Below are 24,051 nucleotides of genomic sequence, written 5' to 3'. Positions count from 1 at the left end.
AAATTCCCGAAACTATTTTCCTTTCTAACTAAATGTTAAACCTATCCCACTGTGCACTTGTACCGCACCGTTCTGGCACAGTATTCTGTTTATATTTATTTATTTACCACACATTGTCTAACACACTGTCCCGTTTGTTGGTTTGCGTTTCATTTTGCAGATATACCTACACGCATCGCAGTCCTACCACCATATCTCCAATTCCCGAAATCCAATACAGGTTCAACCGGTCTCCATTCAAAACCTACCACACGGCAAGCGTATTCGTACAATCTTTCCACCATTCACTCACTGAGCAACTGAGCTGAGCGAGCGAACCCATGAAGAATAATGAACAAAACTGCTGTCTTATTCAGGAGATGAAAAAAATCATAACAAGAGATCTATGATCGGTTCGAATTGTGGCTCTGCGTGAGTGTGCGTGTGTGTGTGTCGGTCCCGAAAAGTTCTAAACAAGAATAACATCATCAGGCAGGCTAGCAGGCAGACAGCCACACATCTGGAGACAAGAAGACGATCCGAGGTCCGAGCTGAGAGACGTCGTCGTTGCGTGTTTCGAAGAAATTGGTGTGTTTTTTATAGTTCTTTTCGTTTTGAGTTTTGACAAGTGAGGAAGCTTCAAAACATACAGGCAGTGTTCTGTGTAGCAGTTCGGAAGAAGCAAGCAAGAAGAAGTGAAATTGGTAGAAATTGGTGATTGTTTCTCGGGTGAAGAGAAGAAGATACACGCTGGGACTTGGTGAAGGTTTCGGGTGTTTTTCCCCGGAAAGCTATGTTCCCAGTGGATCGACAGCTCGGTAGCAGATCGTGGTGCCAGTAGTGAGGCTGAGAATGACGAGATGGCCTACGGGCCGAAGATTTCGCGTTTGTCGCGAGCAGCAGCTGAATGCCCCCGGCGATTTCCGGCGGTCACCGGCGGCGGCGACGGTGGTGCTGCCACCAGTAGTCGAAGATGGATGCTAGTGCTGATGATGTTGATGATGCTGGTGCTGTCGTCACCCAATGCAGGTTCGTGTCTTTTAGTGCATACTTGCTTCGTGTATTATTTGAGCAGCTGAACTTGGGTAAACGGAGGGAAGGTCATTGTTGGGGGATTTAAACTACTGCGTCCATTGATTCGAACCATCACTTACTTATGCGGTTCCATAGACCATAATTAGAACAATTGATGGGAATTCCAATTGGGTACACATTTCCTAGTAGAAAGGGACCATGGGGACTCAAGGGCGAATCAAATAAGGGCATTCCGCGCCAAGCGTCCGAGGCTAGCGAAAGCGACCTCTTCCGATTAGGACCAAATTTAGATGAGACACTTATTTCAGATCTACTTTTTAATAATTAAAATGTTTGGGCCGGAGTCCAAGGAAGCACTTTATATTTTTTCGTAATTAAAAAAAGAACTTATTTCTTTTGTCAATATCTTTGAAACGAAGAAATCTGATTCATTTTTTATTTTTGTACAGTGTTGCCATATATTTTTAATTCACGTTTGAATGATTTAAAAGCTTTTTATCTCAAAATGAATGTATTTTAGTTTTCAATTAGATGGTATAGTTGCGTACCTGATCCTTTTTTACATAAGAATCACTTAATGACAACAAATAAGTTGCGTAATTCCTGAGATATTGCATTTTGGATTAACGTAAGGCAAAAATTACTAGATAACATATATACATATTTAGCATTTTTATTTATTGCCGCTTTTAAATGGATTCTTTCTCCTCACAAATTGTTTTAAATGTGTTTTAAAAAATAAAGTGCCTAACGTTGGACCGTTTGATGTTTATTAAATATTGTAAGATAAAACTGTATTTTTGTGCTTGTCTGTATATTCTCCTTAGTCTAGCACTTATGAGAAGTTGTAGAGTTTACTGTTAATCGACTTTAAGTCAAGTTCTTAATCAACCATTTAGACAAGGTTGCTTTTCACACTGATGGCGCTGTTTCATTGGTAGTAAGTAATAAAAATCCTCATGAAGAAGTTTGGAAAAGTGAAAATTATACGCTTTTGATGCATATTCAGGTCAAACAAAGTTGACGACAACCTAAAGAAATCATTCATGGACTTTGTCGTTCAGTTTTTCCTGGAAATTCTTTATGAAGAGCTTTGAGTGTGTTGGTTTATTTCCTTTAAATTCCGTTATATTGCTTATCTTTTGACAGATACGCGTATTTCGTCTACTACTTGCAGACTTCATCAGTGCCAAGTACTGGTGTTGAGTACTTGGCACTGATGAAGTCTGCAAGTAGTAGCAATTATAACGGAATTCAAATGAAATAAACCAACACACTCAAAGCTCTTCATAAAGGGATTCCGTTAAGAGGTTCGACAAATTTAAAGGATTGGAAATTCTTGTTTAAAAGGTACTCTATTTTGTAGTATGTGAATGGAACTTTTAGGTTTTTTGGCTGTACTATCCTCTGTGAACAACTAATGGAAAATAGATTAGGAAAAATTGGTAATTTTCCAGATTTGAGTCTTTTTGATTTAAATTAATCTTTCAGGGTGGGCACTCAACAGGGAAAACCGGGAATCGAAAATAGCCGGGAATTTGATTGTAACTTTAAAAGATTTTTTTATGAACATTTTTGTCCGAATTTCTAGTACTTCTCTTAGAATTTTGAATATTTCGTCAAGCTCAGAATTCTTAACTTATCCTTAGTACGGGATACATAAAATTAAATCTGAGCTCTCAAAAAAATAGCAATGTCAAAGAGTTTCAAAACTGTGTCAAGTCCAAGATCGCAGGGCTGGTAGGAGGTCACTTTTTAGTAGCTAATTTAGTCACTATTTCTTCAAATTTAGTCACTAAAGTAACTTTTTTACGACGATGAGAGAAATTAATTTGACTTTAAAAAGTCACATCAAATGTGTTGGAAAGATTGATTAAAAACAAGGGGCAAGACAGCTGTACTCAGAGTAAATATATTTGCTGCGAGTAAGTTTGAGTTGCTCATATTTACTCAAAAATGAACAAAGTAGTCTCGTATTTTTCATCATAAGAAGTTCTGAAAACAACCACCGCCGGACAGAATTTTTTGTTTAAATATTTTCAATAAAAGGCCCAAACGCAATGTGGGCGGAAGCGGAACGGAAACGGCAAGTTTGACAGTTGTCACAAATGACATCAACATGCCTAACCGAAGTCGATTTGGTTCTAACTAGTTTTCAATCCGACAAGTCAGATCGGGCTTTTCCGCTTCCGCTGTCATTGCGCTTGGGCCTCTAGAAAAAATTTAGCATTTGGCGTCACATTATCAACTTTAATATAGCATGATGTCCATGAAACGGCAATATTAAGTTTTTATTATTAAAAATCCAAGTTACATTGATTTTGTTCAGGCCAGGGGCCTCTTTTGCTTTCTAGGGATTGATGATCTTTGAAGTTTTTCGTGATGTGGTGGTGTGATTTCAAGTCTAAAGAAGTTGTAATTTCACCTAATATTATGAGACAGTTATTTTAGCTCATGAAAATTAATACTTAACCTCTCGAAATCGATTTAAGAGGCTGCTTGTTCTGTGGAATTAGTTCCTGGCATGAGGAAACTCAACATTACTAATTATTCATAATTGAGGTGTACAGTGACCAGCAAAATTAAATTTACAAGCTTCCATAATGGAAGATCGATATAAATCTCCGGAAATTTTTTCGCTAGAAATAGTCAGAGTAAGGGTAAACTGTCACTAGAAACTTCCGTTGTTTTCCCTGATACTCTTAGAAAAAGACAGTTGAAAATTGTGATCAGAAACGGGTTAAATTTTCATCGCCTGGTGTTGTTGTGATGATCCACATTTAGCACAAATGGAACATCCTAAGTCACAGTAGATTAGTTTTGACCAACTTCATAATTGGTTCTATTCCGTTCTATCACTTACATGAGCGATCGTCGAAGGGATGCAGGAATTCCTTCATCTCTTTTTTTTGTCATGCTACTTAGAATTGTTCAGAATCCTCCATTTGGGATGACTGTAGTCCTCCCTGAGATTATTTGGAATCTCCCTGGAACTGTGCGGAATCCTTTCTGGGATTGTTTGGGATCCTCTCTGGACTGTCATGAATGCCCCTCAAATTTACTGAAATCGTCCTTTTGACTGCCCAGAATCCCTGTTGGGTTTGCCCGAAGTCCCCTCTGATGTTTTCCGGAAGCCGTACTGAGAGTGTATGAACTCTTTTCTGATAATTGTCTGCAGTGGCGTCACGTGAGAAAATTCACTAGTTGTGCACCTATTTTATTTATATTTTGTCTGTAATAGTAGAAGCCAATTTTGATGCATAATAAAAAAAAAATGGGATACAAATCTTTCGACGGGGCTACCTGCATAAAAAATAAACTAAATGATGATGGGAAACAGTTCTGCTACCAGTTTTGCTTACTCTTGCATAGTAACATTGATTTTCTTTTTAAGTCTCATGTTTATGATATTTGTCATCGTTACTCACCTTCTGGCAAACGGTCTTTTCAGGAGATCATCAACAATATCCTGTTCCATGATTCCTATTGAATTTTGGACTATGCTATGAACAATTCCATCAATGTCCTGAGGCTACTGAATGAAATGCAGACATGGTAGTGAGAAAATTCAAAAATTTAAAAATTCGATGTGTGCGTGTAGGTAGACGGCTGACGGCTCTCCAAGATTCAATCAATTCAGAGAGAAACTCAAATGCGACGTAGCCTATACGTGCCAAAAATTCAAAAATTTAAAAATTCGATGTGTGCGTGTAGGTAGGTATACAACGAATGACGGCTCTCCAAGATTCAATCAATTCAGAGAGAAACTCAAATGCGACGTAGCCTATACGTGCCAATTTATTCTCTTCTCTTTAAACTGTGCAAAGATAGAAGTGCACAAAATAAACACTAACACAGCGGCAATTATGCTTACGGGACTTCAATACATATACAACTGATCTGGTTGTAAATACGAGCGTTTCTGGTGCACAAGCATAAGTGCACAGACTGGGAGAACTTAGCATGCGGTGGCTTTGGTAGAACGAAGGCATATTTTCCTTGCTTGTTTTGTGTCGCTCATTCGCCATAGAAGCCCAAAAAGAGTGTTGTCTACACGTGGTAAAATCCCAGCGTGCCCGTACGTGAAAACAAGATCGCTATGCCTCGCTTCTGTTTTACGTACATTTCTTTCAGTGGTGGGTAAAACGGAGGTTGAGCAGCGATGTGGTAAACAATTCAGCTACTATCCAGTGATGTGGTGGATAATTCAGTTACTATCCATATGAAACCAATAAATAGGGCGGACAAAAATGGTTTTAATTGAACATTAAATTTTTGCCTCTTAATTTTTATGAAATATAAATTTTACTTTTTGAAAATTTGAGACTGTGCAGTGCACGAGGTGCACATATGGACGAGACGCCACTGATTGTCTGGAATCACCCCCTAGGCCAGTTCAGAGTCCCTCCGTCATAAATCCCCTTTTCGATTGACTGGAATCCTTCCAGAGATTGTCCGAAGTCTTCTAGGGATTGCCCAAAATCCCTCTGGGACTGTCCTGAATCTGCTAATGTTTCGCAGCGGTCTATACGAAAGTGCGATTGCCTTTCCATTGCCAAAATATCTTGTCGGTTACGCTTAAAATGTTGAAATACTTATTACAAATTTACAAATGCAATTACGCCCCTTTGAAATGTTGTCACTCAATTATCTTTACTTGACATCATCGGTTTCAACCAAACAACCAGGTTGCTATGTGTAAATGTTGTTGAGCAATGCAAGTTACTCAGAGTTACTCAAAAATAGCTCCGATTATACTCATGATCGAAAGCTGTCTTGCGCCAAGATTAAAAATGGGAATGTAAAGTCTGACAAGAAGAATTGCGAACAGACGGAAACGTTAACTGGCCAATTGATGTTGACGGAATCACTAATGTTTTCAGTGTTTTTACAATTCCGTGATAGGGGAAATGGCTCTAATGTTGGCTTATGGATCTAAGATTGGGCTCATAGCTGAAAATCTGCTATTTATTAATTTTATCTAGATGAACGCATCATTGGGATGCTACTAATGGATATTTTTGGCATTTGGGCCAACATTACATCCATTTCTCCTATATAATTTAAGTCGGAAGCAAAATTCTAGATGTTATAAAATGGCCTACACTCTTAGAAATAACTAATTTTACACGTGATGGAATCTGTCTTTGACATAAAGAATGAGACGTAAACAAACATGTCTTTCTTTTTTTTTTCTCTTGGTTTGTTTTTTCCGTCGATCTTGTTTTCCGTGCTGAGCACCAATGCTACCGATGTGCCAGGAAGGCAGTTCCCACACCTGAACCCTACCCTATCGGGGACCAACGGCTTTACTTCCCATCCGAAGGAAGGCGTGATCAGAGATGTTATGCCTCAGAACATCCCGGCGGCGCCGAGTGGGATTGAACCCAGGCCTGCTGGGGTGAGAGATAATCACGCTTACCACTACACCACCGGCGCCGTTAAACAAACATGTCATCTAATATTAAGTTCTGTGAGACTGAAAAGTTCGTTGCTCGAAGAAAAGTACGTTTGATTGAGGTATATTTCGCGTCTGTTATGACTTAACTTTATGTCAAAATTGACGCTCGTATATGTCATTCTCAGAGCACCTAAATTTACATGATTTTTTCTAAGTGTGTAGAACAATTTTCAAGCTGTCAACAATTTTTCAAAGATCATCATCTTTGAAACCCGGTAGCATGCCACAGAATCTTAAGTTCCTTTTTAAGTCTATTAAATTGTATTGTTGAAGTCCGGATTAGTGATCTGGAATCTTAAAATTTCCAAGTACAGGTTTTAGGGAAAAAATGTATGTCCATGGTCCATGGTCCATGGTAGAGTTTTTATTTTTTTTCAAGGACTGTGAACTTACATTCTATGTGTTCAAAATATAGAAAATTGTAAGTCGCACAATTTTCTCAAGTTGTTTGTTTTAAAGGTCTCGAATTTTTAAGTCCCAGCAGTAAAACAATGGTCGGAAATGGCTAAAATTTATCCCTTAATTCCTAATTTTTCACGACCGAGATTTTAAGTCTTATCTTGTTCATTAATTTCTCAACTGAATTAACTTTACAGAACCGAGGATTCTTGTTCACTATACAATAAATCTTAAAACTATAGTCAAAAGGTACAACACAATAAACACTTTATCTTCCTCAATCCAATAAGCCTCCTCCATCAGAACGGGAGCCGTTTCCAGTGTTTTCATTGTATGGCAGTATCGCCAACGGGGGTCAGCGTGCTTCCATTGCAGCAGTGGACGCAAAACGTGGTCCGCACTCACACACTTATCACGAAACGGTTGCTTACCAAAGTCGACCACGTATCGACTGAAAGAACTGTTGATGAAGAACAATATGCAGGACCACACAATGGATGCTGCCGAGAAAAAAGACGATCGCGTGACACACGTCGAGAGTGGTCTACCTTTGTCGACAGCCTAGTGAACACTGGTGATTTCTTGTAAAGTCCACAAGGCCGCTACTGCACTTCCACTTCGAATTTTCAATAACACAAATCTCGGAAATCAGTGCTTAATTTCACCTGAAATTGCTACTTCATGTATGCTGCTGTGCAGCAAACGTGGAGTAACAATTTGAATATTGCCCATGTCGTAGAAGCTTTTTTTGCACTTAATGTTTTGAAGTGGTTCCGAGAATAAGGATGTCACAGCGAATCACCTTAAATGCATTCAAATTTTGTTATGGCCGCGATCTTGCCATTTGGAAATTTTTTCTCTTTCCAGAATTGTAATGAGATTTTTTTAGACTGCGGTCTAGAAAAGTACTCTAGGTCCCAGAGCTATGAAAACTTTTCCATGTTCGAGGTGTTACAGAAGTTTCTATTCTTGAGAGGAAAGGAGCATTGAGTTGACCATATCCGTGTTAGGGTGGTCCATAACATATTTTTTTTTTCAAAACTGACTTTTTTCAAAAATTTATAAATTTTTAACCACCGATATCTAAAATCAAAACATAAAATGAAAGGTAATTAAAATACTTTTTAGGAAAAAATATAATGATATTAAAAAACTATACAATTGTAGACAGAGAGCGCAATACGTTTTTATGTTTTTCCTTGAAAATTTAGGCTATTTTACACAACATATAAAAAATCCATGACCATGTTACAGTTACTATAAATCAATGGAGATGCATGGTAGTATAATCGCATAGGAGTATTGAGGGAAAACCCAAAACTTGATAACTAAAAAAAAATCAAAAACGAAAAAAAAAAATACATCGCTGATTTTTTATATGTTGTGAAAAACAGCCTAAATTTTCAAGGAAAAATATAAAAACATATTGCGCCATCTGTCTACAAACCATAAAAAAACATAAAAAAAAACAAATACAATGAATGTTTTTCATTGCAAAATTCCAATTTTCTAGCGTTATTATGTATTTTTTAAAAGTATTTATAAATTGATATTTCGATTTTTTTAACCGGCCAGTGGTTCAAAAGTTATGAATTTTTTTAAATAATTTTTGAAAAAAAAAGATTTTTTGGATTTTCCTAACATGGAAATGGTCACCCTAATAAAAAAATAAAAAAATACGGATCTAATATTTTGCGTTAAGGAACACAACTACAAATTTTTACGGAATTCTGAGAACCACTATAACGTTTTGCTATGGAATGACTGTATTAACATATTCGTAGAAGATCAACTTTTCATGGATTTTTGAAAATCTATGTTTTCAAATGTAAAAAGAATGAATTGTAACCACTTATAACGATTTCTGGTTTCTGATGCTATTTTGAACAAAAATGCTCATGGTGATCATCTTTCTAAATGCGCCATTTTATAGTTATTAAGAAAATAAATTCTTATACATAGTAGTCGTTCATTGAGGTAGTAACTTAAGAAATTTTATCTGTTCCTGAAACCATACTTTTGTTTTACTGAAGCGATCTTATATAAGCTATTTGAACCATGTTTCAGGTGATCAGCATTTGTAGAGTACAAGTTGTACAGCTCACACATCAATGCTGATTAAGTTCTTAAATCATCCTCGTCATGACTTAACAAAGTCTGCTGAAAACTGTGTTCGTGAAGTGAAAGGTTTTTGAATATCTCGTGAAAGCTTATCTAGAAATGACAACATTTCTTGACCACTTATTTTTAATGTTGCACACAACATGCCACTAGCTGTGTCCGATACAGAATCTCGAGAGACATCTAAGTTGTGATTGTTTTTACCACACCTTAGATCCTGGTGATTGGTAACCCTAACTCATTCAGCTAGAAAACTTGTGCGGAGACAGCGCTGAATCTAAATGTGCCCCATGAAACGCAAACCAAAACACATTCTTATCTGCTCTAGGCGATGGCGAAGCGATGTTGACGATAGGCGGTTAAGATAAGAAAGGTTTTACCCGTTAGGTGAGTGTGTAGTATTTTGACTTTCCACTCCGTTCGAATCCAATCCAATCGCTTCTTTTGGCGTCCCCCGAATTTGCATATTCGGTGAACACCCGCTGGCTCGTGATAAAATCTTCGCTACATCTTTTATTGTCCAATCGAAAAAAAAAACTTCCACTCGATTCGAAAAAGTTCAGCATAGCTTTCTGGTTGGTTGGCGTCCCGAAAAAGAGAACAACTTTTAACAACTGCACAGTACAAGGGCCATCGCGTCAATCGTTTACATTGTTTCACCCGTCGCCGTAGTTGGTAATTCCACTCACCGATCTTGTTTGTGGCTCATCCAATTTTCGACTCACGTCTCCGGCATAAACATGCCATTTACCGATATCGGACCTTTCGCCGCATTCCCGACGACGACGACGATGACGACGACGAGGACGCACCCATTCTCCCCTCTCGAGCCGTCCGTCACGTTCGCTTATAGTGTTCTTCATGGTCGTGGTGAATCCCAGTTTCTTCGCTTTCGAGGCAGTGATCTCCCGCCAGCCAGCGGGGTGCTTGATGCTCGGTCGACGGATGAAAGACAACTGGAACTAAATTGGCTCGATCAAAATGTATGGAAAACAATAAGAGAAGGGTCACTGCCCCGGCATGCTACACGGATTGTGGTCGGTGAAACATGGGAGAAAGTTAGAACCAAACCCGTCAGTTTGTTTATGTTCAATTTAATAAAGTAAAAAAAAACTTTGTATAAGATTCAGTCACTATTTTTAAGAATATTGTTATGAAAATTTTAAAGAAATGTTATGATAAATTTATAAGAAATCAATGAATTTCAGGTAGCTCTACGAAGAACTCTAAAAGAGTCTTGACAAGAACTTCAAGGCAATTGCAGAAATAATTTCAAGGAACAATTAACTCCAGGTGAATTACTATGGGCATTCTGAGTATAATTTTAGGTAGTTCTGACCTGAGGAGAATTCCATGATGACTGTGAAGAAGGTCCAATTTAAATTAATATTTCTAATAAGTTCTGAGCAGAATTTCAAGAGGGTTCTGATGTGTGATTCAAAGGAAATTACGAGAAGAGCTTAAAGGGTATTGAATTCTAAGGATAGTTTCAAAATTTAAGGGTTAAGGGTTAGTGCTAAGGTTATTCCGAGAAAAATACCACTGAAATCGATTTTTCCGGTTTTAATTGTGAAGGAATTCTGAGAAGAGACTCAAGGGAATTCCAATGATAGTTTCGAAAAGCATGTCTAGGGAATTCGGGTCGTAGCGCTTCTAGATAAATTTGAGCATAATTTCAATATTTTCCTGCAGTGAATTGCACTGGAGTTCTAAGGAATATTAATGTGAATCATTAATATAATTCCGGAGAACTTTGAGATTTGGGTGTAATTGCTTTTGTAAACAAACATGTCAATCGCTGATTTCTCGCGAATAAAAGAACAATCTCATGGACAAACTATACCAAATGATAGAGGAACCATTCATCTACTTGTTTGTGTTGTTAGTTTTTTAGATCGAGCTTTAATTCGCGAGAAATCGTCAAATGAAGTGTTTGTTTACAACAGTAATTACGCCCTAATCTCAAAGTTCTGCGGAATTATAAAAGTTAAGCTCAGAGAATTTTTGGGACAATAATAACAATTGAAAAAAAATAATCTTATGGTGAGTTTAGAGGAATAATAAAAGCATCATCGTGATCTTACGAATTTCATGACTGATGAATGATTATTGATAAGTTCATTTCCAATGATTATGATTTACGAATACTGGTTAAATTATGTGAGGCTTATGGTTAAGATTAATGAATAATCTATAAAAAAATCATGATTTGTGATTATGATTATTCATCAATCTTTAATCATGAGTAATGTTATGATTAATCACTAACTCTCCGTTCGAGACATTCCGCCATGACGTTCTACAAAGTTGTAGAACAATTGAAAGGAAGTAATTTTGCTGAGGAAACCAATTTTCTATACTGATATTGGCGTAGCTAATGGTGATGCAAAGGGGGTCAGGCCCCCTTCAGAATTATCTTGCTCCCCCCCAGAACTTTTAGTGTTTTTATTCACCGGTATCGATGTTTTTAAGCCCTTTATGTTGACTACTGTTCCCTAGGCTCATGGCCAATTTGTAGAACCTGAAGACGTCGTATTATGCCATCGATTAAATATCTATCTATGTATGTAAGGTAGCCACCATCCCTTCAAAGATCTTGTCTTGTATGCAGCTCCACTTAATAGCAAGATCAATTTGAGCTACCGATCTGAATTCACAATATCGCTGTATGAAGGGCCAAAAACGGAGGTGCGGACCCGTAAGCAGAGAAACTTACACGAAATCCACGGGAATTTAAGAATCTCCTTCCAACGATACGATCCAACAAATCGAATAACACAATTCGCAATACTTATTAAGCTTCCTACAGGATGGTTTGTAAAGAAGGGCGCGTCAATCTCACTGAAACTGTTGAAGTAGAATTCACACCACCACAATCGAATCGGTAGGATAAAGAAAATGATAGTGTTTATTCCCTCCTAGACTCCGGTTGTCATACCACTCCATCGTCCAGTCCCAGGTCAAATGATACCCTGATGCTCCCTCCCAACCCAGTATTTATTTATATAATGAAAATATATGTAGTGGAGAAATGAAATATATCAAAACATTAAATATGAAATAATGAATATAAATTTATATCGATAAAATAGTTGATATTCTGATAAGATGCAGCTCTATGTTTCCTCAGCTCACAATATCAAGTGGATGTAACACTGAAATTTCAAGGTTATATTAAGCAAATATATATTTTTATCTCTAATTACTAATAATGTAAGAATGTTAATGTAAAGTGTACAGTGTGATGTATAACTAACATGACTAACAATAAAATGGGATTACGAGAAAAAATAAAGGAAAGATCTCACCCGATATGTTGCAAAGGAATCCTTGACATCACGATGATTTCGAAGAGCTCCAATGCCATCGATATAATATGATTTCTCAAAATTTCTTCCTCTAGACCAGGACTAGAAGAAGAAATTTTGAGAAATCATATTATATCGATATTTGATAGCATAATAAGACGTTTTTTGGCTCTACAAATTAGCCATGAGCCCAGGAATTTTAATTTAACTTTTAAGAACTACGTTAAACTTCAATTACTTCTAAGAATTTCAGTGAACATCGTAGAAATTGAGGAAACTCATTAGAAAATCTGGGCATTTCATATAACTACAGACAAATTCGTAGAAACAAGGAACTTGGAAAAGTTCTGAAAACTGCGTAGAAGTGGAAACTTTAATTAAGTTTCAGAAGCTTCGAAGAAGTTAAAGGAACATTATTTTATTTCAGGGAAGCTCAATATTTTAGGGCTTTTTTTAAAGCCCCATGGACTTGGAAATATCCGGGAATTTGCACGGTTTAATTTTTTCGTTGTTCTAAATTCTCACGATATGAATTCCAGAATTAACTTGGAATTCTGCTCTGAATTATCTTGAAATTGTTCTGAAATAAGCCAGAAAACACCCCGCAAAATAATTACCAGTGAATTCTTCTTGGAATTTCCTTGCAACTCCTTTTAATAATTTAATTGGAATCCTTCTTAAAATACGCCTTTTTAATAGAAACTAAACGATCGATTCAACCTCTGGTGGCAAATAGGAGGACGTTAAAAAGAGTGTTGTGAACAGAAATGTTTGTCGTGAGACATAGGAAGCGGAGCACTTTTTTACTTTTCCTGATAAATTGATTCATCTGAGATGCTCCAAAACTTGATTTACAGTTTAAAAATTTAATTCTGTATTGTTTTTGCAAGGATCCTGCTAGTGTCCAGGAATATTATAAAAGTGCCTTCGTGGTTATTATATTCTGGATTTTTATATGAATAGTTCAAGTGCAAATCAGTTCAGATCTGTGAAAAATCGTAAAATATGGCAATTACTAATGGAAATTGGCAAGATGTTGAATGAAAAATGCTCTAATTTGCGTTGTGAAAAATCCTCATTCTGATGTAAACAAATGGTTTGGCTGACGTTTCCACTCGAATTCGCTTGGCGCACTCTACATTGGTAGTGCATTAAAAAGACCTATTCTCTTGAGCCGATCTGGACATTTCGATTCCTTTGAAAATCTTTTAACTCTATTCAAAACAGCAGAACTCTTACGAAATTTTTATTTAGAAAACCTTGGGAATATTTTAAAGAATTTCTTTCTAATTATCAGCAATTTTTTTGCAATCAATTTTGTTTGAGTTCTGTGATGAATCTTTCACACTAGTTTTGAAATTATTGCCAGAACACTCTTAGAACTCTGTTTCTTGTTGAATTCTGATCATAATTCTCTTGGAATACTTCTTAAAATTCATCTGTCATTTTTCTCACGATCCCCATACAAATCTCCTCAGAATCACGTGGGAATTTTCTTCAAAGTTTTGTTTTTCACAACTCCTTTTGAAATCTTCTAAAATTACCTAAAAATTTAATTTAGACCATGCATTCTTCTCCACAGAAATCCCTCCAAATACATCTAAAAATTTTAAAGGATTTCATGTCAGAATAATTCTGGTATTCTGCTCAGAACTTCTCATTCGAAAGCTGTGTGGGAATCCTTCTCTATATTTGTTTGAAATCAACACTTTGAATTCTTTTAAATTGTACTAAAAACTCCAGGGTTTGTCCACTAGATTCAATAGATTGTTCTGTAATTTGTTATCTCTAAATCTCACATTTTAATTATTTTTCTCCAAATCTTGTATCACGAAGGTTATTATTAATCACAGATCTTGAAAAAAAGTTCTAGTTTCAAACTCTACACAAATTTAAAGCGCCACGATCTTGGGAATCTTCTTAAGTCACATTTATCCCTTCAGTAAATCCCTTTGAGCACGTTCTTAAAAATGCTTTCAATTTCGTTTTTTTTTGTTGAATATTAACAACCGGGAATTTTTTAAGATTTAAACAGGGAAAACCGGGAAAAACCGGGAATTTCAAAATGAAAATTCACTGGCCACCTTGTGGAATAGTTTTGAAAATTACGTACAAATTCAAGAAATTTCGTTCGTGGAACTTCGCGGAAAATCATCGAGAAACGTAGAAGTACAGCAAACTTTGTAGAAGTTTTGCGATCTTCGTAGGATTTTGAGGAGCTGCGTAAAACTTCATATAAGTGTAAGGAATTTTGAAAAGTGCAGGGAGTTTTGTAGAAGATCTATCGATAGTTCAATAAACTTCTAGGAACTTCAGGGATCCTCAATTCAGTGTAGGGAACTTCGTTGCAGTTTGTCAGAGATCTTAATTCGAAAAAGCTCCATGGACTTATTTGAGGTTTTGGAAACTTCGTTAATTTCAAGGAACTTTCCAGACGTTCAAGAATATTTGTGGATGATAGGTGCCTTCCAGAAGTGCAAAGATGTTCAGAGATCTTCGTAGAATTAAGATATATTAATTAAATATGGAATTTGGAAAAAAAATCAGTGAACTTCGTAGAAGCTGAGGAAATTTAGTAAAACTTAAGGGTTTATTGTAGATGTTCAGGAAACGTTGCATAATTTACAGAATATGCTTTCAAACATCCTTCTTAGACAGCAGGAAATATTCAAAAGATCTCCATATAGACGAAGATATTAGTAACCCAGGTAACCAAAAGTTCCACATTCAACGATAAAACTCACTTCCAAGTTCCATAAAGTTCCGACAGATCTTTCAAGTTCCATAAAGTTCAATTAAAGTTCCGACAGAACTTTCAAGTTCAAATAAAGTTCCGACAGAACATTCAAATTCCATAAAGTTCAAATAAAGTTCTGACAGTACTTTCTTCCCAAGCAGCCAAAAGTACCGCATTCAACGATAAAACCCACTTTCAAGTTCCATAAAGTGCATATAAAGATCCAACACAACTTTCTGGCTACTTTAGAAGCTATGCAAAGCACACGAGGAACTCCATGCTCCAAAAAGTTTTGATGCGTACTCCTAGCAAACTTGAAGTTCAAAAAAAGTTCCAAAAAGCATATCTAATCACATCTTAGGAACTTCAGGCAATGCTGAAAACAAAGTTCCGAACAAGTTCCCAGCGGAACTTCTTAGCAACTTTGAAGTTTCCAAAAAGGTCCGTCATAGCCCACATGAAGCAATCCGCACAAGTCTTATTTAGGAACAAAAATGTATGTACATAAATATGAAATGATTAGTAGCTTAAATAAACCATAATTCTTATATTTATACAGTGCATCAATATTCCATACAAACATAAAAAATAATTAAAGATCATTTTCCTGGATTTGAACCCGTGTATTAAGCATGCGATCTACGAACGCTATCCACTGCGCCACAAGTGTGTTGCAATACCATGCGGGCAAACACTAATTTAAAATTCATCAAGGTGTTGTGTTTAGTATTCAAGACAATTACCTGGCACTGAAAACTCCAACAGTAGGCGGGACAACAACTCACTTTAATATATTTCAGATGACGCAGCGTTTCGTGCTGGGGCTGTCACGCAGAAAGACTGGGTTTAATTCTTCAAACAGCTTCTATATTACTACTAATGCTGATACACGTTCATACCTGCCTTTAGAAATAAGTTTCAGAAAAACCTGACTTTAGAATTAACTTTTCATAAAAGTTGTGAATTAAATATGAAATTTGCGTAGAGTAGAAAAAAGCTTTTTTTAAATTATTTTCTAAAAGTTCAAGTTCAAGTTCTGTCAGAGGCTGCTTAGAATGCTCTTCAATTATGATAGCGGAACTTTCAAGTTCTTATAACGACTTAAAAATGAGACTGCGTAGAATTCTATAGACCACCTTCAACCAAGCTGCGTAAGCCACAAATAGTCTTTTATCAGAACTTTTGGTTACTTGGGAAAGCTCTCTGTATATTTTTTCCAAGACTTCAGGTTAATCAAGTTCTGATGATCTGCAACTGTTTAAAAAAACTGTAGATTGTTCAGGAAGTACTGTAATCCGGGGGCAAATTGATCATTATGCGTTGCACTTTTAATTCTCACGTATAACATGGTCGGTGATAGATGTCAAGTGAAATGTTAAAAGTATGTCATCATGAGACTCCAATATTTGTCTTGATGTGTTTTTCCTAACAACAACAAATTTACAATGTTATAGAGCTGACGTTAAGAAGCATACAATATCAACATCCAAAGAAACGATCATAGGATTGCAACGATTGATGTCATTACCTTTCAAGTAGCATTTTTTGCTAAACTAAGTGTCAATGAATTGCAATAGAATGTTTCAAATATCAAGAAATCCAGGGTTTTCTCAAAATTACTAGTGAATTTGAATGAAATTGCCTACATTTAGGCGCAACTGAGCATTTAAGGCATCTTTTTTGGCATTTCTGTTGAAAATACTTTTCACAACATAAAACCCTTGCATCTGCATCGGATTCAGGGAACCTGAATTTAATAAGAACAATGACTAGAAATGAAATGGGTTGAGAGGTTGATCAATTTTAACCCATATCGATATTTTCAAATTTAAGATTTCAAAATTAACTAAAAATTAACAAAACATCCAATATTATAAGAAATCATGCAGGACGATGGAGCCATCATAGCTACTGATATAAAAATCATTAGTTTTTTAATGTAGTTGTCTACACATTTATTTATTTACGTTAAATAGTGTTCAATTTATTCCTGGATTACGGTATTCAAATGTTTTCCAGCTAATTGAAACTGATGGAATCTTTAATGATGAATCTAGATTTTATGGCCATGTTTATACATTATCTATATGAAAGATAAAGATAGGCCCCTTCCAGACAAATTTTCTAGCTACGCCAATGTATACTGAATGGTTTACGTGTTATTCTTGTTGTAAACAACCATGTAAGGGCATGTACTGCCGTGAGATGACAAAGTGACGTGAACGCCACCATGATCAATTTTCACTTTTCACAATATTCGAGCTCTGCATCCTCTATGATACCCGAAAACAGTTCAAACTTGTACAAAATTTGATTTGAAGCATGCAGACCAACTTGACAAGTCCAGTACATTTTAAGTGTACCCCGAAAATTTAGTGCTGGTGGTTCTGTCAAACTCACAAATTTCAGAAGGGTTATCTGAATAGGGCGAATGCAGAATTACAGGGCCCCACAAAGTCACTTTCAATCGAAAATCGTCAAGCGACGATGAAGCTGTCAACCATCACTTTCAATTGAAAATCATTCTGTCTTCTCTTCGAGCAGATCCCCGTCAACATCAACAGAACCACTTTCGATCAGTTTTCATGCTGTTTGTTTTGGCTTGACTCGTGTTCATTTCTTATTTCATTGTCAAATGAACTTAATTTTGCATTGAAACGAAGCGATCAAAATTCGCGCAGTTTTTATGACTTTTGTTGATTGTTCACTCGGTTCATTTAAGCGTATTCTCATAGATCTGTACACGTGGATGTCAAATTTATCATTGTCGGGTGGTTTGTTTACCCATTAATATGGGTATTTTTTTTATTCGGGGGACGTCTAGAGATCGAAAATTTACATGCGACGTCATTTCAAAATCCAAGATGGCGGCTTCCAGTTTAAGCAAAAGTGGGAAATGCTGTCAAATACTTATCAATAAAGGTATTTTTGTAATCGGTATGAAGTGTACATATCGAAAATTGATATGCGACGCCATTTCGAAATGCATGATAGTGGTTTACGATTTCAGAAAAAATGGGAAATGCTGATGCCGTCCCATCAATATGGGTATTTTTGGAAACGGGGTGACGTCTGGAGATTGGAAATCAATATCCGATACCATTTTGAAATCCATGATGGCGGCTTCCGGTTTGAGAAAAAAGTTTTAAATTCTATCAAATACCCAAACAAACGATTTTTATTAGAATCAGAATCAGAGAAGCCGGAAATCGATATCCGACGCCATTTTGCAATCCAAGATGGTGGCCTCTGATTTGCGGAAAAGTGTCAAATATCCTAAAATATGGTTATTTTCAGAATGGGCATGAGACGTAGATGCCGAAAATTGATGTCACACCGTCTTTAAAGCCAAGATGGTGGCTTTGGTTCAGGAAAACTGTGAATACTGTCAAATACCGATCAATGTTTTTTGGAATCGGGCTGACATCTAGAAGCCAGAAATCGATGTCCAACGCCATCTTGAAATTCAATATGGTGGCTTCCGATTTCAGAAGAAGTGTCAAATAGCCTACAAATGGCATCGAATATCGATTTTCAGAATCTACGCGTCGTCCTCGTTCCGAAAATAGCCAGATTTTATGGTATTTGACACTTTTTGTGAAACGCGATGGCCGCCATATTGGATTCCATGAATGGCATCGGATATCTATTTTCGCTATCCACACGTTGTCCCCATTCCGAAAATACACATATTGTAGGGTATTTGATACTTTCTGAACCCTGATGGCTGCCATATTGGATTCCAAAGTGGTATCTGATATCGATTTTCGGCATCTACGGGTAGTCCCTGTTCCGAAAATAACAATGTTTGTGCAACGTCATCTACATGTACAACTACCCTACCCACTGTAGGTACTATGCAAACGAATACAAATAAACAATATACCAGTAGTTCGTATGCCTCCGCCATGGCAGGACGGCTAAGCACATCGGTGTGTTTTATTTCATTTATTCGTCTCCGTACTTATCTGTATCACAGCACAACGTAGGGATCCTACCCATGCGCAATGAAATCATATTGTAGGGTATTTGACACTTTTTCTGAAACCCTATGGCCGCCATATTGGAGTCCAACACAGCATCGGATATCCATTTTCGGCAGCCACGCGTTGTCTCCGTTCCGAAAATACCCATATCTTAGGGTATTTGACACGTTTTATGAAACTTGATGGCCACCATCTTGGATTCTAAAATGGCGTCGAATATCGATTTTCGGCATCTACGCGTTGTCCCCGTTCCAAAAATACCCATATTGTAGGATAGTTGACACTCTCTGAATCCTGATGGCCGCCATATTGGATTAAAACATAGCGTCGGATATCGATTTTTGGCATCTACGCTTTGTTCCCGTTCCGAAAATACCCATATCTTAGGGTATTTGACACTAAATGAAACCAATGGCCACTATCTTGAATTCGAAAATGGCGTGGGGTATCGATTTTCAGCATCCCGTTCCGAAAATACCGTAGGGTATTTGACACTTTTTCTGAAACCCGATGGCCGCCATTTTGGATTCCAAAATAACGTCGAACATCGAGTTTCGGCACCTTCGCGTCATCCCCGTTTCGAAAATACCCATATTGTAGGGTATTTGAGACTTTCCCCGATGGCTGCCATCTTGGACTTCAGAATGGCCTCGTTAATTTAATTTTCCTTTTATATAAAATAATATATTATTACTACATATAATCCGGATGCCATCCCAATCGGCAACCGATATTGTGCGGATATTATCCGGATATGTTGATGCCTGTTCATGTCATCAGGTCGTGACAAGTGGAATAAGCCCCGAATTGAAGTGAAAATGAAAAAAAAAACGAAGGAAGCAGTTTTCGAGTCATTCATTGCGTCAATTGAAACAAGTCTTTGCTTCAAATGAAATGAACTGAAGCACTTGACGAACGAAACAAGTGATAGTCCAGTCATGTTTGAAAAGAGAAATGTTCACCGTGCGTGACTCGATAACAAGAAACACAATGACTTACACGAAAATGATATTGTTTTCTAGAAATGATGTACAGTGAATAAAATGTTATTTTAAAGTTAATCTTATTGCATATACATAATCAGTTTATGAATCTTTTTTGTATAGCCACGTATATCTTTGAGCAAAACAAAACCAAAAGCTTAAACATATGATTTGCAAAACGAAAATATGTGATTGTCATCGAATGAATCGAAACAAATGAGAATTGAGAATATTCAAGAGCATAATATAATAGAAGTAATTAAAGTAGTTTTATTTCCATCCTGTTATATAAGAAAGAGCTCCATTAATCTGTTTAAATTTGTTTGGATTTATTTCTTTTCACCACGAAAATCATAAATTCGCTCTTTTCATATGGCATTCTTTGACTTTGACATCCACACATGTTGAGACAAAAAGTTGGTTTTCCATAGAGAAATACCGTTGTGGCGATGAAGGGAAGTCCCTTTGTGGCGACATCTACTATTTGCAAGTGGGTACGTGAAACTAAGGTTATCTGTCACCTTGCCGGGTACTTGATGCATACAAAGTGACGTTAGCCATACATAATTGCTGACAAATTCAAAGCTATTTTAAACATCAAGGTTCATATTTTTATCTTCGCTCAGATTATATTGAACAGATTCAGTAATATTTTTGCAAATTTTCTTAATCATTACGAGGTTAATCAAAAATATTTGTTTTCTGAACAATTCAACAAATGGATTTACGTCACATTGTCATCTCACGGCATCATCAATTGAAAATAAATAATGTTTTTACGCATTGATTTCTCGCAAATCGTTTGCTCTGGACACTTTTATCACTTTTGATGACGCACGTTTTTACTCTAACAATAACATTTTATTTGAAAATTATATATACGATTTTTGTCAAAAATATAACTTTGTTAAAAAGTTACTTAAATGAGTTAAACAAGAAAGGATCTCATAGTTAAAAGAAAACACCAAAATGACTTCAAAATCCGGATCATCTTGAAACACCAATCACTTTTAAAACGTCAAATAGAGCCAATTCACGCCAAATACAGGGTGGCCAGAAAACCGGGAAAACCGGGAATACCGGAAAATATCCGGGAATTTCAAAAGTAACCGGGAAAAACCCGGGAATTCGGCCAGAGAACCGGGATAATAAATTAACCATACCATAGCAACAAATTTTTACACTAGAATTTCAGAATAAATCATTAATCCTTTGCCAAATGAATGTCTTGCTCTATTTGCTACATAATTTTCTTCAGTATCCCGTTTTATTGTTTTTAGAATTTAATCACTCAGCAATATTGCGAATTGATTTTCGTCGTCTCAATTACAGATGTAAAGTGCATGGTCCTTAAAAGAAAATATTGAAGATGCTTGACTTTGGAAACAAATATTTGTAAAAACCGAAACTGAGTTATTCTTTTCCGGGGGTTTAATTTTTCGTTGTTCAAAATTCTCACGACATGAATTCCAGAATTAACTTGGAATTCTACTCTGAATTATCTTGAAATTGTTCTGAAATAAACCAGTAGACGCTCCGCGTAATAATTGCCGTTGAATTCTTTTTGGAATGTCCTTGCAACACCTTCGAAGAATTTAATTGGAATGCTTCTTAGAATTCCCTTAAGCCTATCCGGAGGCTTTGATTCCTTTGAAAATATTTTCAAAAATTTCTTTTAACTCTATTCAAAACAGCAGAAATCTTTCGAAATTTTATTTAGGAACCCCTTTGGAGTATTTTGAAGAATTTCCTTATAATTATCAGCAAATTTTTTGCAATAAATTTTGTGGGAGTTCTGTGATGAATCTTTCGCACTAGGGTTGAAATTATTGCCAGCACAATCTAAGAACTCTGTTTCTTGTTGAATTCTGATCATAATTCTCTTGGAATTCTTTTTAAAATTCATCTCTAATTTTCTTCACGATACCCATACAGATCTCCTCAGAATCACGTAGGAATGTTCCGCAATGTTTTGTTTTTGACAACTCCTTTTTAAATCTTCTAAAATTACCTAACAATTTAATTTAGAATTTGCATTCTTCTCCACAGAAATCCTTCCAAATTCAACTAACAATTACTAGGGTTTTCATGTCAGAATAATTCTAGAAATCTGCTCAAAACTTTTCCTTCGAAAACACACAAATCTTCTCAATATTTATTTGAAATCAACACTTTTAATTCTTTTAAAATTAACTAAAAATTCCAGGGTTTGTCCGCTAGATTCTAAAGTTTGTTGTGTAATTTTTTATAACCCTTAATTGTTCGCTACAGGCAATGAACCAAGTATATGCCGGAATTTCGCCATTTTGTCTCTAGCCTATTTTTTTTTTAAATGGGGTATTATTTATTCGTCATTAAGTCTTAGCACAGAAACGGCTCATTTAATCGAAATGACGTCTGTAATATGCCTTTAAAAACAAAACAAAAATCTCAAAACAAATAATACAGCTGTTGTAAACTGTTAACAATTAACAAAAAAGTGCATTTTTAGGATTTTCAAACATATGTTTGTTTTTAAAGCTTATATCTAAATGAGGTCTGAGGCAATTGTAGGAAAGTAGATGGACTTTGCAGAAAACAACTGCACATGGTTTTAACAAAATAATAAATAAAAATAATAATTTTTTTTTTATATATAATTCATTTATTTGTACAGGCTCAATCGAATAAACTTTACAGAGCCGAGTTATCCTTTGCGTTATACATTATTACTGTCTTAAATTTAAAGTTAAATGAACTGGACCGAGTACTCGCGGTTGTCTCGAGGTTAGTGGAGATTTACAATTTTTTTGATGGGAAAAGGGAAGAAGGAGGTTTGAAATGTGGTTTACGATACAACTATTTAATTAATCCTAAAGCATGAAATTATTTCTATTCATCTTGAAAACAAACATTAAAAAAAAACCCCACACGTACAAAATACAAACTAAACACAAGGTTAATCAAACTTACAATTTAAGGTTAATATCCTTAAAGTAAACATATATGAGTTTCATAAACTCCAGATCGCGTCTAGCCAAAATATCCCGAACTGGAACATTAGGTTGTCTACCTCGAGCCCGAAGGGAATCATAAAAATGTGATCTGACTCCACGATACTCCGCACAAGACCAAAGGATGTGATCAGCGTCCTGGTAACCTTGTCCACATTCACAGAGATTGCTGTCTCCCAACCCCACACGGAACAAGTGAGCGTTTAGACAATAGTGATTGGACATGAGACGAGACATCACGCGTATGAAGTCTCGACTCAAGTCCAACCCTTTGAACCATGCAAAAAAAATAATAATAATAAAAATAATAGCGAAAACAGCGGGTGTTCAATATTTTGAAAATAACACGTTAGTTTCGAAGATTCACCAGTCGGTGTGAAAATGCTCAGTTGCCTAATAAAATTTAAGAATTTTCAGATTTTAAGTAGTTTACCAGTTTGCCAGTTGTGAGATTAATTTGGCGTATGCAAGCTCATTTTGTCGTTTTTAAGGAAACTCATAGGTCAAACTGTATACCCGTGACAGATTTGAACGATTGACCGGGAAACATCCGTAACCGAAGCCGGGACCAGGAAAGTCGGGAATTGTAAAATAGAAATTCAGTTGCCCCAGTGCACAAGATCAAATCTTGTAAAAATCCAATCGTATGGACCTCCATTTCTTCAAAATTGAGTATAGGTCTCAGCGCAACCTTCCTGGCACAAGGCCAAAAAACAAAATCAATAAAGGAAAACTAACAAGAAACCTCAAGTGCTAAAACCAAGCAAATTCCGTGTTTGTATAGGATCTCGACGACGACGGCGGACGACCAGCCAATAATGCCAACAACAAACGGTTAACAAGTCAACAAGCCAAACCAAGCCCACATCTTCACACGAAGTTCGAAGGCCTCCGCTCTTCTCTCTCTCATCACCTCCCCCCCTCCTCCCCTCGGTCTACCATGAGCACCTAGCCTGTGGGAGAAATCGGAAGCTGTGGACCATTGTACCATATAGCATCTCCAGCGCAGCGCGTTTCGTTTCGCAAGAACAAGAAGCAATTCCAGACGA

The 24,051-nt window shown here is 36.4% G+C and overlaps 1 protein-coding gene across 1 annotated transcript in view; it reads left to right on the top strand.

Annotated features, from left to right (window-relative positions):
• Positions 1 to 24,051, top strand: part of arr (low-density lipoprotein receptor-related protein 6) — a 153,191-nt gene that overhangs the window by 10,179 nt on the left and 118,961 nt on the right. Inside the window, exon 2 of the mRNA XM_065226942.1 lies at positions 161 to 1,008. Coding sequence (XP_065083014.1) covers positions 840 to 1,008 — 169 coding nt within the window. The 5' untranslated portion in view covers positions 161 to 839. The remainder of the gene's footprint in view (positions 1 to 160; positions 1,009 to 24,051) is intronic.

This window comes from Ochlerotatus camptorhynchus, unplaced genomic scaffold (genome assembly GCF_037179485.1).
Source record: "Ochlerotatus camptorhynchus isolate MF236.1 unplaced genomic scaffold, CSIRO-AGI_Acam_v1.1 ptg000022l, whole genome shotgun sequence".
In the NCBI taxonomy this organism is placed as follows: domain Eukaryota; kingdom Metazoa; phylum Arthropoda; class Insecta; order Diptera; family Culicidae; genus Ochlerotatus; species Ochlerotatus camptorhynchus.
Note: the sequence above shows the minus strand (reverse complement) of the source record. Positions and strands in the feature narration are given on the sequence as shown.